The sequence below is a fragment of the Cryptomeria japonica genome, chromosome 5 (genome assembly GCF_030272615.1).
Source record: "Cryptomeria japonica chromosome 5, Sugi_1.0, whole genome shotgun sequence".
Classification (NCBI taxonomy): domain Eukaryota; kingdom Viridiplantae; phylum Streptophyta; class Pinopsida; order Cupressales; family Cupressaceae; genus Cryptomeria; species Cryptomeria japonica.
Window position 1 is genome coordinate 42,575,546 of NC_081409.1, and position 15,588 is coordinate 42,591,133.

The window sequence follows — 15,588 nt, forward strand, 5'->3', positions numbered from 1 at the left end:
TGACATGTGCTTAACCGCCTCCCATGGATCCTTGTCTTTGGCCTCTGTGACATTCATTGATAGCTCGAACTTTTGATGTAATGACAACGATAATTCTAACAACACACACGCACACACACATATATAAAATTAAAAATATTTATAAATTTAAATTTTTAAATTTTCCAAATGCGAAAGAAGAGTAAGACAAAGAAGGCTGGTGTGCTAATAAGGTAACCCTCAAACTCTACTTGCATTTTCAAATTCATATAATCTTTATTGTTTGATCAGTGTTGTTACCAATTTTTACTATCTTTCGACTAAAAATAGCCTCACGTAGGGTCTTAGGCCATTAATGAGAAATAGGGCAATGTTTTAGAGTTATATGTTTAAATTGTAAAATGATTTGAAAATATGGCAATAAAACCAACTATAGACAAACAAATGATGATCCAGCTTCTCCTCGGAAGGGGACATTACAGCAATAACATATATGACAATTTGTTCTCATTGGGCAAGCACGTAGGTCAAGCCTTCGGCGAGAAGTATTATTTATACAGCTTTTATTAAGATCTTTTGAGGCCTTTGTACAAAGCCTCAGTTTGATTGAGATGAAACCACATGGCCATTTCAAACCTCGAAATCAAAATATCAGTCTTTGTATGTTTAAATTTTCTAGGCCCTCGCAAAAATGCAAATGTTGATTATAGAGCTGGATTGCATTGGCGGAAAACTGGATGCAACGACATAAAAGGACATGCTCAAGTAATCATTTAAATCTTGAGTCTATACAGGACATACCTGGTGACATAGGTAGAGAAAATGAATAAGGCATCATGATTAGTTTTTGTTATTACATTGAATAACTGGTTCTTTGTTGTTTCCAGATTGTAAAATAAAGGTAAGATTGCTAACCATTACTATCAAATATGTTCAACCAATGTAACCCTTTGTAAATAAATTGCAAAAGACATATCAACCTATACAGGGCTTCCCAACAATAATTTTTGAATCCATAACAATAGTTGAAGTTCTCATTTCCCTGGCTGGATTCGATATCCGTACCTATCATGTAATAAACTTCTAAGAATTTATTTATGAGGCAACAAAAGCTTTCACCATGCAGGTTCAAGCTTATTCTTGTAGATTTTATTGACATTGTCATTTCAGTCAGTGTTCATGTCATTTTGCTATAGTTTGAATAGACTAAAATACTAAAATTGAAATGGTTTCAAATGATTTTTTGTGTATATATCATTAGTACTTTCTATGGCCCAAATATTTTGAACTCAAACTGCAAACATCAAGCATTATTCATGTTATAAATGAGAAATTATTATGAATATATTAATAAGCATTAGAAAAATGAACCACACACGAATTGTATAAGGAGCCTACTAAAAAAAATTGGTCACAAATTGCACCACTAGTTTAGTGATAGAACATCCTTATGCACATGGTAGGTCCTAGGTTTGAATAATTGCTGGTCCATGGAAAATAGCATGGCATAAGAATTAGATTAGGAGCAGTGAGCAGAAAAGTGTCACTAAGAATGAGGTGATAGAGAAATAAGCTGCACCCAAACTGTAAAAAGGGAGCCTATAAAAATGCCCCCGTCATAAAGAGGACTGGTAGCTTAGTTGTAGAGAGCCTCAGAGATGCTAGGTTTGAGTCCTAGTTGGTTCATAGAAATTAACATATACTAGACTATTGCTTGGATGTGATGAGAAAATTCTTATGGAGACAGTAATGTCTTCGTCAAAGCCAAAACTAGCTCTTGTTTTCACATGTTGTAAGAAGGTATGCTAGATCACTGATTGGACATGATGAGATAACTACTTTTATTCCCCTTCGAAGGTAATCCTGAAAAGTTGGTGCTGATGTTACCATTTGTTTTCCCATGGTTGGGCTTTGTCCACCTCAAATGCTGGGGTGGTTTCCATTTCCATGTTGATGGTGGTGCCATATCCTCATTCATTGATGGTTCTAAGGATATAATTCATGAGCTATCTCTTTGCATGTCTGTGTATGATGTTTGAAGTTGTTCACATACCATACTAAGGTTATATTTCATGAGCTATCTCCACCCAAGAAGCATTTTTCTAGGATTAATCATAACTTTTCTCATACCTTAGAAGAAAGGGAGCAAGTGACGACTACATCAAATTATATATTTCATGCAAATTAATTATTGTAGATTTATTAAAAATAGTTATTTTGTGCCTTAATACTTAGGTTCTATAGATAATTTTCTAGAAATGAATGTTTTACAAATCTATTTGTGTGGAACATCAAGCTTCTTATAGAAACACTTCACACTTCTATAAATTTGAATAACCATTAAATTTTGTGTACTAGGTACATGTCTTCCACTTAGTAATTGGTATATTTTGTTGTTCGTGCTATTATAAATTTAAATCCATGTATTTCAGGTTATTCTACCTCAGCAATTCATAATCAATTTCTATGTAAGTTTTAATCAAATCTTCATTTTTTTATTTGCTCAAGCTATATTTTAGAATAATTTTAAGGCTTTTTTTTGGGATACATATTTTCATATATTTTTCAACTATTTATCTAATGATCCTAACTAGTATCCACACACTTTTCTTTGTAGCTCTCTATTAGGCTATTTTCTTGGTATCTATACGAAATGACAAACCAGGTATTTATGTTGTTGTTTTTGGTACTTGTAGTATCATTTTAATAAAATGAAACACTAACCTAGGATTTAATAGGTAGCACATAGAGTAATATTTCATATCATTTTTATGATGACTAATATTTCATATCATTTCTATGATGGAAATATTGGACTTGGAATGACATTTGACTTGGAATGTGACCTTATGGCTTGCCAGACAATCTAAAATATTGGACTTGGAATGGTACTATGAAATCCAGTGAAGTGGCCAATCTAAAACAACTATCTGGCTTGACAGACAATCAGGTAGTCATTTGATTGATTTAAGATTGTTATGTTTGCACTTAAATCTTTCACATTTTGGAAGAGATGATTGATATTGCTAAAAAAATTAATCTTTGAATGAATGCATGAAGCAAGTTCAAGTCTTTAAAGGCATATAAGTGACGCTAATTTAGTGCAGCCATTCAACTACAGCCCAACTACACTACAGGAGTTGACACTGTATTCTATGTAATCTTTTCCATGTCACCTCATTTTCCACCTTTTTCCTTTTATTCTTAAGAGTTGGATATTCTATGAAATTTTTACTTGGATAAGTGATAGCTCTGTTAAATTACACAATAGTTTAGCTCAAAGGGAATTACCTCCTTTGAGTGTTGTATGAACATTTGATGAATTTCAACTTCCAAGACAACAACCACCTCGATAAATTCATAGATAGTTGAATCTCTGTTATATAATATATAGTCTTCATATATATCTATAGTCATTAGATCTATAACAATGTTAGATATTTCAGGGAGAAACATGTCATCCCAATGAACCTGCATATAGTCTTCATAAATATCTATAGTCATTAGATCTATAACAATGTTAGATATTTCAGGGAGAAACATGTCATCCCAATGAACCTGCATACAGTCTTCAAACTAGTAGGTTTCTCATGCAACAAAATGTGACAATAAGAGTGTTGTACTACATATATTTTGGCATAGTTCTGTTAGGCATGTACACCAGGAAGTTTGTCAATCTGTTGGTGCGAAACAGCATACGCAACCATGATATCAACATTTTTTAAAATATGAGAAATAGGTTACATGGAGGAGTTCATAGTCTCAATTCAATCAAAATAAATTCAATACGTCAAACTTTAATAAGAGCCAAAATATAAGTTAAATAGTATTAGATCAGATGTTTATCATCATAAACAAAAAGGGATTAAGTTTTTATATATCGCTTTCATTCCAAGCAATAACATTTGTTACTGCTACAGTCCATGCGATTACAATAATAGGTACTGATAGGAAGCTCACTCCTCTAGAGTCAAGTCCCCAACAAGTGGTTTGAACCCTATCTCAACTATAACTTGCATTTTCCTTCCTTGTATGGCTTTGGAATATTATGAGCCTACATATAATCCCAAGTCATTTGTGTATCCTCTGTTCACTGTCTTCTGCATAATTTTCTGCCACCAAGTTTCCATTCTGCCCACAAACTCGTACTTGAGACTGAATACTCAAAGTTATTTGCTTGCATTTCTTTCCAGAACATTCTAGCCATTCTAAAGCCATAAAATACCTCATTCTACCCCAAAGACTGCAACTTTAATCTGCAATTCTCATTAGGTGCCTTGATAGCACTGATTAAACTCATGCTCATCATTGTATTTGCCTTGGGAATGAATGCTGCTCTATCTTCTTTGATATCTCTGTCTTAGTTCTTCTATTGTCCTGCCAATGCTTATTGTGTATAGACAGTGACTCTAAGGCTGTCTTCGAGATGCTCACTATTGTGACAATATTGTAGGTGTTTGTGATAATGATTTTGAGGGACTGAGCTTTGCCATGATGACTGTGATTTACCTTGACAGACTTCTTCACTGCTTCCATGACTTACTCCCCTCTATTCTCAAGATTTTTGTCCTCCACTGTTTGTACCCAAACACCATCATGCTATCCTTTCATCTTACTGTCCATCAATGGGTTCCTTGTGTCTTGAACATTCACTGTATAATGATTATAACTGTTAATAGCATCCGCTGTTAAATTTGGCCTATTTGACTGTTGTATCTTTTATTAGAGCAGTCAAATGATTGTTCACTGCATTTTGACTGTTCTCCACTTGGATTTTTTGCACCTTAGCATTGATCCTTGGGCCATGGAGGCTGCTAGATAAGATTGTCTGCTCAGAAACTGAAATTTTAGGCCTGCCTCCTTGTATCTTGATCTGTTCTTTCCTATCCTTCTTTGATGCTGTGATCATGACTGCTCATCACACTTTTGTATTTCTTCCCCTTTCCATGGGAATTGCTCTTTGATTTGTGAAATAATTTGCATTTATAGGTCTTCGATCCTTGACTGCTACCATCAATACTTCCATATACATATGTGAACTAAAAGTAACTTGACTTATCATTATCAAGATTGTGTCTTCATTGATCTTCTCATCATGTACAAAGGACTGCCATGACAGTGATCTTGTTGTATAGTGTCAAAGGCTTCTGTTGACAGTGAAAAGGTCATTGTATACTGCCCTAGGGGACTGTGAATGACTATTTAATGTTACAAGCTTCCATTTCTCAGTGACCCTTGCATCTTTGTTGGTTGTCCTTTCTTTATGCCATTGAGATACTCTTTACTGATACTACTGTGCATTGCATTTGAAAGATGCTAACCCCATTGTTGACACACTGTCCATGCATTTTCCGTTGTGTTGGCTGAGATTTCTGTACTTTGGCATCAAAAGGACTATATCATTGTTTTGACAATGCCTTCTTTTATTTGTTGTTCATGATATCTCCATGTTTGGACTGTGTCTTTATGGCTAATACATGGTTACTGTAAATCATAATCTGAATCAAAACAATCTTTATTCATAACTCTTCATTCTCTTGGTGCTGATCCTTCATAATGGATTGTAGTCTGGCATCCAGGATTGCCATAGTGTGTTCTTGATACTGTTTCTTCAAAAAGTTGTCTTCAAAGTTTTGCCTCTATTATTAAGATTTCTCCAAACTATGTCCTTTGGCACTTACAACTTATGATGTCTTAGACCCTTAATTGCTTCTATTATGACTGTACTTTATGCCCCAAATCTAGGCTGCTCCTTCCTTTGTGATGAGATGACTATCATGGAGGCATGATCTCTGTTCTTCATGTTTTCTCCATAGGTTGATCAATGATGCTTGTGACAGTGTAAGAGGACTGTACCTATACATTGATCTTTATGACTTTGACTGTGTCCTTAATTGGTTATGCCCACACTATCATAACACTGTATATCTTATGTATATTGCTCTTTTCTTATGGAGACTTTTGAATGCCCTTATCACCATGACATGAAGATGCCCTTTGATATATGGTCTGCTTGCTCATAAACTGAAATTCATATTGGACTTCTACTACACCTCTGTGACCTTGTCCTTGATGCCTTGTTTCTTCTTGATGCTTCTCTTTCTGTCCTATGACAGTAATAAGACTCTTTACTGCTCAAAATTTACATCCTTAGTCTGCCACATGTCAAGGTATTCTCTGAGCTTTCCCATAGAGGCACTGCCTTTACTGTCTTCATCTAACCTTGCTCTTGATCTTTTGTATCTAATTCTATGAGGGCCTTCATGACTCCAAATACCTTTATTAATTACGTCCTTTGAGAGAAGATCTTTGTGATTTTAACATGATTACCCTGTTCTTTCACTCTTTGTGCCTCTGCAACTTACCTTGATGAAACCCTCTATCAAAGCCAACAAGCTTTTCATGATATTTCCAGCTCTCTAAGACAGTTATTGGGTCTTAAAGCTTATTGATTTGTGTATTTTCTTCTTATTTAAGATCACATATCATAAGGACTGTCCAACATTTATACTCTGTGTTAAAAACCCTCTACTACAAATGTTCTCATTGTTGTTGCATGCGTTTCCTATGCTTAACAGTGTATTCTTTGTTTATGAAAGCATTTCACATATACTATTCATCATCATTTTCTGTTATTTTCTCAAGCTTTCTTTTTGAAGACCACTGAATATGACTTTTATGCTATCCTCCACCATCACTGTGTCCTTTAAATGATTATGCTACTATCATTATCCTTGAATGGTAAGTTTGATCTTCAGACTGTTATAGGGTCGTTTGGACTGCACGATGACAAGGTTTACATGCTTTGAACACGATTGTCAATTTTGTTGATTCTCATACATCCGTGACTATTAAGGAGTCCAAAGTCCTTATCACTTCCCTTTCGACGTTGTGCCTAGAAGATTTTTTTTCTTGATTTGACCTCACTGTATTCTTTTACCTTTTATAACAAGTATGTCCCTTCATGACCAAAGACTCTTGACATACTCTCTAGTTAATGCACATGTTTTCTTTTCATTTGATATCATCAACAATATATCTAAAAACATATAACCTACTGTCTTGTTGTACGAAAAAAGAATTCAATCACTGTCTTAATGGATAAAGGTTGCTTTTTGAAACAAGATTTTTGCTCTTTTGTCATTTGGCTTCTCTTTTCATGGGGTTTTCATGCTATGGCACTGATCATTGGATTGTTCTATTGCATTCATCATTGTTGATTGTTTGACTACCGTAGGCTGCTCTACACAGTGAATTCCACCATCCATAATTGCTTATTATGACTGTCGTAGATGCCTTTCCTCTCAATGAATAGATGCTCAAGTTGTTCCTTCAGGAGACTATCAAGCTAATGCCTTGTATTTGTTTGTTGTTGCAGTCCTTTGTGTAAGCTGACTCTACATGCATTGTTTGTCATTAATTATGGCTCCTTCATTACTGTCATATCACTGCCATGAAGCTCTTTTATAGTATCTTAATGGACTGAATCTTTCTCAAGGCTGCTATTTTGACAATGATGCTTCAGATTAGTCCTCCATTACTGTTATTTGGCCTATTCTATTGATCCTTATCATTTGACAGTAATTTCTTGTTATCATTGTTGTCTTCACAACAAACAATATGACTATCTTGAGGATTTGTCACTGTTAATGCTCACTGTCAGCACCTTCTGTGGTGATATTTTAAACCTGCTATACTGAGGATATATTATATCTTTGATGCACTGTGTATCCATGCTTTTGTATTTTCTTACTGATAATCATGCCTGAGTTTGTAACTATATTTATCTCTTTTTGACAAAAAACTGTCTCTTATTCTACCTTCTTGATTTGTGCTCTTGAACTCCTATGCTAGGACTGCTCTTTGTTAATGACCTGATTCTTTCATTCATCTTTATGTTGACTGTGATATGCTTTGAGTGTTCTGAATCCTTGTCTAATATCATGACTGTGCATTGGCTGTAGCAGCTTTTGAAGACTGAGATATTCTTGTGTTTTGAGAGATCTTAGTGTTAATTATTTTTGGCTTTCAAGCCAAAAATAGGTTTAGAGTGAGTCACAGGCCTTATTTTAAAAGGTTAGGGGGATTTAAGTTAAAATCAGTTCTAAATACCTTTGATTTATTAGTGAAGGAGAGTAGTTAAAGCATTGCTTTTATTTAAATTCTAACCAAATCCTTTCAAAGGGAGAGCTTTCCATTATGAGATAAGGTAGAAGCTTTTAGTTTCATGCATTGGAGGGAAATTGTTTTAAAGTAAAAGAGTTTTCAATGTGACAAGAAGATGTGGAAGTCTACAGTTGTACACCTTGTCATGACAACTTTTCCCACGTAGCATAAGTTAAACTTTGAGTTTATTATGCTGAAAGTGGAGTCTCTTCAACAAAAATCAGATCTATTCTTCAGTGCCTCTCCTTGTTTGAAGTAAGAAGTCATGGCGGCTAGGGTTTATCTGAGCTCCAAAGAGAAAACCCGTATTTGGACCTAATGCATACATTCAGTTATGAAGAGTTCATTCAAGTGCTTTGGCAGTTTTAGATGGTGTTAACTTTTTTGCTCTCTGAGTTTGGGCGTACAAGATGCAGCATGTCAAGAACATGCACATGAAATAAGATCCTATCTTCAAAGGGGAAGTGTGAGAAGAGGTTACAAGCCATAAAGATCACTCCAAATAAACCATGCCTCACTACACACTGATCGGGTTGGTCATCTCTCTTCTGTCTCTCTATTGCCTTGCATGAAGACAAAATCTCAGTTACATCCTTATTTAATGACTCTTGGTAAAAGACAGAGATAGGGTATAATCGTACCATGTATGATGCATTATATTTCATGATAGGTCATGTAGTCTAGTAGAGAACAGTAAAAGAATGACCATTAAGAGGAAGGTATAGACTCATGATAAGAGAAATGACAGCCTTCCCATACTGCGAGATCAATCTAAGAGCAGATCTGTGACAAAAGAAGAGTCTACGCAGACCAAGATGACTGTCAAGCATAATTAGAAAAATCAAGACAATGAATAGGTCAAAATCCCAGTGATTTCAAGATACATGGATCAAGATGATAGTCTTTTCAAAGTCAATAGTGCAGCTCTTAAAAGAAACAGTCCTCATATAGTGCAAAGCAACAGTGATTCTAAAAAAAGGTAGCAGTCCCTATTACAATAAGTTTCTAGCCACAAAGGCACAATGTAGGTATGAGCACAGAGAGTAAGGAGAAGACTTCAGAAAAGAACATAGCTCATTCAAGAAGCACAGTGACCTTCAATGGTGAAGAGCAAGCTAGAATCATGCCTCAAGTTCCTCACAAGGACATAGAGCAATGATATCATAGAAAAAGCTACAAACCAAAGATCAAAATGACATTAAGAAAGTTTAGCACATGGATCCCTTGAAACAGAGCATTCACTGTTAGATCGGTCTTTGTCAGACCAATAAAAGCTCATGGACAGTGAATGAAACCAAAGGATAATGGGTTTTTGAACAAAGTGTGATCAGTCTATAATGCCACCATGACATGATATTCAAATGCAACATGAAGCAGAAAATGCATTACCAAACTTGTAAAAAGTCACTGTCAAAGCTCAGGATAGTACACTAAAGACTTGCAACACAAAGATAGTGGAAGAACCCTAAGACCATTTGCAGTCAAGGCTTAGGAAACAGTACATGCATACTTTAGAAAGTCAGGCATAGCCATCAAGGTATTCACAATAATGACGTAAAAAAGTGTTAAGAGCATACAATGAGCTATTACAAGATAGTGAACATTATAGAAGCACTTTCAAATCACAGTACCAAGGTGCAGTATAGAAGTCACCTTACAAGGTGCAGAACCAGTCATCCAGAATGCAACCTACAGATCTTAAAGACTGAGACTGCTATATCAGTCATTGTGACTATCACAAAGATGAAAATATCGGGCAAAATAGAACACTTAAATGGTTTTGAATTCTAAAGGGGAGTATATTGTGCAAGATAATGATTGCCATGAGCCAAAGGCCAATTCAAAGATCTTTATAAAGACATTGGCTATCATTTCAGATTAAGAGCAGCCAATGGAACAAAGCCACAATGACATGACTGCCACAACAAAAGATAGTTTTATGACAGTCACCTAAAGGCCTGATGCAGAGATTCTTGGAGTTGCTCCAAATCACCTAGTTGTCTTTCTTGCTCTTCTCCAAACCTTTAACTCCTCAAGCCCATCTAGTGGTACTTGGTAAGGGTTTTGCTAGTTAGACCTCCAAGGCCTAATCCTCTTTGGCTTGCCTCCAAGGTATAGCCACTGATCTTTTACATTCAACACTTCCTATTGAAGATTCCACCTCAATCCCTAACACCACTTCCTAGTGCTCCAACAACCTTTGCAAAGGATCTTAATTCTCAGACTTGTTCCATGAGGGTAAAATGAATTGACATAGTGTCTTTGGTGTCTGCTAATGGTTTGGTCACCTTTAAACCCTTCGTCAAACCTACCCAAGGTCACTTTGGCTATACGGGGCTCCAAACAGGCCTAATTCAATTAGCCTTCCTATTATGGTTTTTCAGGGCCTAGTTTCACATCCACACACACAAGGCCTCAAATAAATTACATTTATGAGTACCCTTTTCTGAGTTACATACAATATTGCAAAATGGCATCTGGGTTCTCCGTACATATGGGGTTTCTAGAACTGTCCTATTTTCAAGGGTTTTAGGCCTACCCAGGTGACTTGCAAACTTGGCCTTAGAAGGCTTCACCAGTCAAAACATCTGCAAATCCCAATCATGGATTCTCAAAGGGCATTCAAAGGGGTCTCCAAACATGTATCAACTTTTCTTCTACCAATCCATATGTGCTCTGAAAACGCACATCTCCTACTGTCCTAGTCTCACCAACTCCTAGCTGTGAGCCTAGGGTATCATTGTAAAATCACCACAAAGGTCTGCAAAGCCACAACACCTACTCTAAACATATTTACAGACCCTAACCTAGCATTCCACTGTATTTCAACCGGTGCCATCAGTGGATGCTCAGGTTAGAGCCATTTCTTGCTTAAACCCTAGTTTACAAGGTTTTTGCACCTAGTCACAGAGAATGGTTTGAATCTCTGCAACCAGACACAATCAAACTTTGAAATCTACCTTGTTGGAAAGTAGATTCACCTAGCTCTCATGCCCTGCAATTATATTCTTCTAATAAGTCCGTACTGGACCGTACTATACAACAAAAACAAAGAGAAAATAGTGAAAACGATGTAGAACAAGGTTTTCCCTTACAACCAAAAACTTGCTTTGCATTCCAAATCCTCCAACCCATACAATGATGTTGTCTTTGGCTTTAAACAACATGATTCAGTTGGTTAGAACCAACTTCTTCATTGCCAATCAACAAAAAATGCAACTTTTTGCAATGTTGCAAATGTTGCTTAGCAACTTTACATCTTTTTGATACTGAGGAGGCAATCTTGCACTCATGTGTATTCTAAGGCTCCCATAAGCCCTCTATGCATTCTAGGAGACCTAAAACAATGCCTTGCACCCCTATTACATGATGACTCTTGCACCCTTATTACATGATGACTCTGTTCTTAGAGTAGTGCACCAATGAACACATCAACATTACAACTTTCTAGGATATCAACATCCTGAACACAACAAGAGCTTGGACAACTCAACCATGACTTTATTAAGTCCCAAATGGTTGGTCCACTTATTACGACATAAAAAGCAACATTTAAGACCTAAGAACAAACCACAAAATTGCATGGAGTGATAGGTGCCCTGCACCATACTCCCCTAGGACAAAGAACTCAAGTCCCTTGAGTTAAGAGGTCTGCAATTTCCACACCATGCTGAAGTATATCTGATTCTGACATCCACATAGCATCTGATTCAGGTAACCCTGCCCACTTTACAAGATAATGCTTGTATACTCCTTTCCTTGTCTTCTTTATTACCTTGGTGTCCAAGATACTTTCCAACTTGACTGGTTGGCTTGGTGGCAAATCTCTCACCCAATCTTCAGTACCTTGTGATGAGGCGTCCAACTGATGTGTTTGTGATTCTCCCTTGTATGGATAGAGATCAAATACATTAAAGATAGGAGAAATACCCAAGGTGGGAGGGAGTTCAACTTCATATGCATTGTGACTATATTTATGCACCACCTTGAGAGGCCCAATCTTCTTCATCAATAGCTTAGTAGGCTTCCCTTTTGGAAGTCTCTCCTTCCTTAGGTATGTGTTGACGTGTATTTTGTACACAACCAAACACAGAATAAAATATCCAAATGGTACCTTATCCTCTCTTGATTAAAGCCTCTGAATGCTGAAGATATCGTGAAAAGGATCAGTCAGGATGACTTCAAGGTTCTTCGTTGTAGGATCTCTACGTGTGGATAAGCACCAGTGGTCGTTGTAAATGTTGTTTCTTCAAGGGGTCTTACGCACTTTCTGAGAAAGCTGGCCCGTGTTACTCTCGTTTGACTGCAGGAACAGGATTTTCCTAATACTAACAGATTCTCAAAAAAAAATCAAAAGATAAGGGTTTCAAGAGATGAATGCTAATCTAATCCTAAGAATGACTCAATGTAGGCTAGACTTGGCAAGATTCTACCAATTTCAGTATTGCCAAGGAATTACAACTCTACTGGAATTGATGCGATCTTCTAAGGTGATTAGTGGTTTTCAAATCATCAAGGATATAGATACTATCATAAAGATACATATCAATATTTCAACAATGATTGAATGTTTAAGCAATCTCAATATCTCCAGTTGACCACACAAGACGTCCTTACAATCAGCAAGAAGCTAGTGGTTTGGAACGTGAATCTCACCAAAGATCAAGCACAACACTTAGCCCTTCAAACTTAAATACTACTTCGACTGAGAATGGTTCAAGAAGATAAACAATCATGAAGATAGCCACAAGTATTGCAATAAAACACCATAACTTCAATGTTTTATTGATCTCAAAGCCAAATAGACAACAATTGTTCAAAATTCTTTCTTCACTACTCAATCTTGCTACACAATAACTTTCTTCTCTCTAAGCTCTAACTATTATCTATCATCTAATTATCAAAATGAAAATGAGTGAGGGTATATATAGCATCCTCAAATACAATGAATGGCCCAGATCGAAAGAAGATCAATGGCTGAGATTCTGACACCTAAACCCTAATTAGGGTTTGTTACAAAAAAGATCCCCATTTAGACAAACATTATTAAATACATAGCCAATATTTAATTGGCACAAATGTCGAGGAAACATAGACCAATAGGAATTAAGCTGCCACATCATCCTATAACAACTTTTCTTCTAGAATTTTGTTCCCTTTCCTATGCTCTTTCTTAGCATATCCAACGAATCTGGACACAATTCCTTCAATCTCAGCAATGGGAATCTCAGGAAGAGTCTTCATTCGTTCTTCCAAGTGAATGACCTGATCAAAAGCAGTGAGAAGAGCTGTTTCCCATCCAGGTTCGAGTTCCTTAATCTTCTCAATCAGGAGCATGGTAGTGAACATCAGATCCCGTTGCTCATCTATGATGACATTCTCCTCTTTGCAAAAGATGACCTTGACTCTCTCCTCCAACTCTTGGATGTCCACATCTGTCTCAATCTCGATCCGCCTGCCAAGAATGGTACACAATACTTCAAACACCTTATCTTGAATTGGATGGATGACACCTTCAACTTGATTGCATTTGGCGCTGATGTCTTCAAAAAGGACCTCTTTCATCTGGAGCAGAGCTGACCACTGTAGTAGGTTATGAGTTCCTCCATCCATTATCTTTTCTTGTGCCAGGATCCGTCTTGGTGTTTGTCTTATTACTTGCAGGACAGGAATGATAACATCTCTAGTGTGAGTGAAAGCAGCTACAGTTATCAATAGATTATGGATAATCTCAAGGACCTGGATAGCTCGATGAATTGTCTTCATCATTCTTGCTGCAAATTCAACGGCTACCGTGTGGGATTTATCAATCCAAGAGCTCATAAGCTGAACCAAGCTTTTGACCCTTTATGCCTCGCCAACTGATTCAAGAGGAAGTTCTTGTAAAGGAGATACTGCTGGATCCTGACGTCTCAAGGGCTGATTAAGATGACTAAAATAGCCTCTCCAAGCACCTCTCTCTCTCTCAAGCTTCCTATTCTTTTCCATTTCTTCCTTAAGTTTGTCTTTGAGTGCTTCAAATGAATCGGTTGCTTCTTCCATTGCTTGTTCGGTGGTAAGTGGACCAAGCTCAAATGTTTCTAAGTCATACTCATCTGCAAGAATCTCACCTTCATACTTGTCTACTACTGGTGTAGCTATTTGCAATTTCCTGGATCCTGTTTCATCCCTTATTACTTTGGACATCTTTGTGGCCTTCCTTTTTTCCATTACCTCTTGAGAATTTCCTATAAGGCTTTCTAAATCAAATACATCTTCTTCTTCTTCAACCACAACCACTCTTGTCAGTCTCTCTTTTAACCAATCCGGAATGGCAGATCTTGTCTCTCTTACTTGTATCTCTTTAGGCAATGGTTCATCCTCTCGGAGAGGGGATGTCGCTTCATCATCATTTTCCTCTTCATGTAGCTCATTAGCATCAACTTGGGGAGATTGACTTGATGAATGTTGAGGTGTCTGTCCCTTCTCTGGCTTGTCGTTTTGTTCCATAGATTCCATAGATTCATCAACTTCAGGTACCATCTTCTCTTGACCTTCCCCTTGGCTTGCCCTCTTTTCATGTCGAGAAGATGTGCTTGATGGGTGATCACGATTAGCCTCTTGCTTCTTCTTGGAAGATTCCCTTTTCTCAGGTCTTTCTTTCCTCTTTGCACCTCTAGGATGAGAAGTGTTTTCACTCACGCTTGCTTCTCCTTCATCTGGTCTTGCCTCCAAAGTAAAAGTCATTGACACGCTCTGCTCTCTCAATTTCTGATGCTGTACATCCACCCATCTACGAGTACATGATAAAATAGGAGCCATCAAAGCTCTCAAGTCTAAAACCTCGGGCTCATTCGAATCTATCTTCACTGCTTTGTCTTCTTTGTCATAGGACGACTGGAGGTATCTGCCATTATCTTGGGCTTGATCAGCTACTCTATAAACTTTGCATTTCCTGATGAAATCTAAAGGTAGCCTGGAATGCATCTTTCTTTTAACCTCTAAATCACTTGGGAGATTCATCCAAAAGTCCTCCACCTGAAACTCATGTTTGTACTTCTTACCGACTGTCTCCTCCATATAACTGTGAGGGTCAAAATTCTCCCGCGAGGCAAAGGATGTGAATGAATATAAAGATAATTCCTTCTTTGCATCCTCCGAAGCTTGATTGTTAGGACACACCTCAACTGAATTCCCCAATATGATGGGCACAGGAATTCCATTTCCATGCTTGTGTCTGGATGCCTTCGCATAAGCTGCCAACTGTCTGGTCACCTCAAGTAGCACTATCCTGTCTGTCGGATACCTCCGCAACATGTAGGGAGGTGAAGGACACCCTTGAACTCTGATGTATGTAAACTTTTGGAACTGGATGAACCATGCACCGTACTTCTTCACAAGTTCTTGTGCATCCAGAAATAGTCGATTATGAATCCCACCTTGCAATATCCTAGTAATGTTCAT

General features: G+C 37.1%; 1 protein-coding gene across 6 annotated transcripts in view; it reads left to right on the forward strand.

Moving 5' to 3' along the window:
* The first annotated feature begins 430 nt into the window (after nt 1–430).
* LOC131040000 (uncharacterized) overlaps nt 431–15,588 on the forward strand; it is a 50,174-nt gene continuing 35,016 nt past the window's right edge. Inside the window, exons 1-4 of one of the 6 annotated variants that reach the window (XR_009372505.1) lie at nt 431–792; nt 2,412–2,447; nt 2,597–2,644; nt 2,841–2,929. Coding sequence is in view for 2 of the 6 variants with exons in the window: in XM_057972870.2 (XP_057828853.2) it covers nt 601–744; nt 2,412–2,447; nt 2,597–2,644 (228 nt within the window). In the remaining 4 variants the exon portion in view is untranslated. The remainder of the gene's footprint in view (nt 793–2,411; nt 2,448–2,596; nt 2,645–2,840; nt 2,930–15,588) is intronic. The other 5 variants (XR_009372504.1, XR_009104753.2, XR_009372506.1 and 2 more) reach the window with 5 other exon arrangements.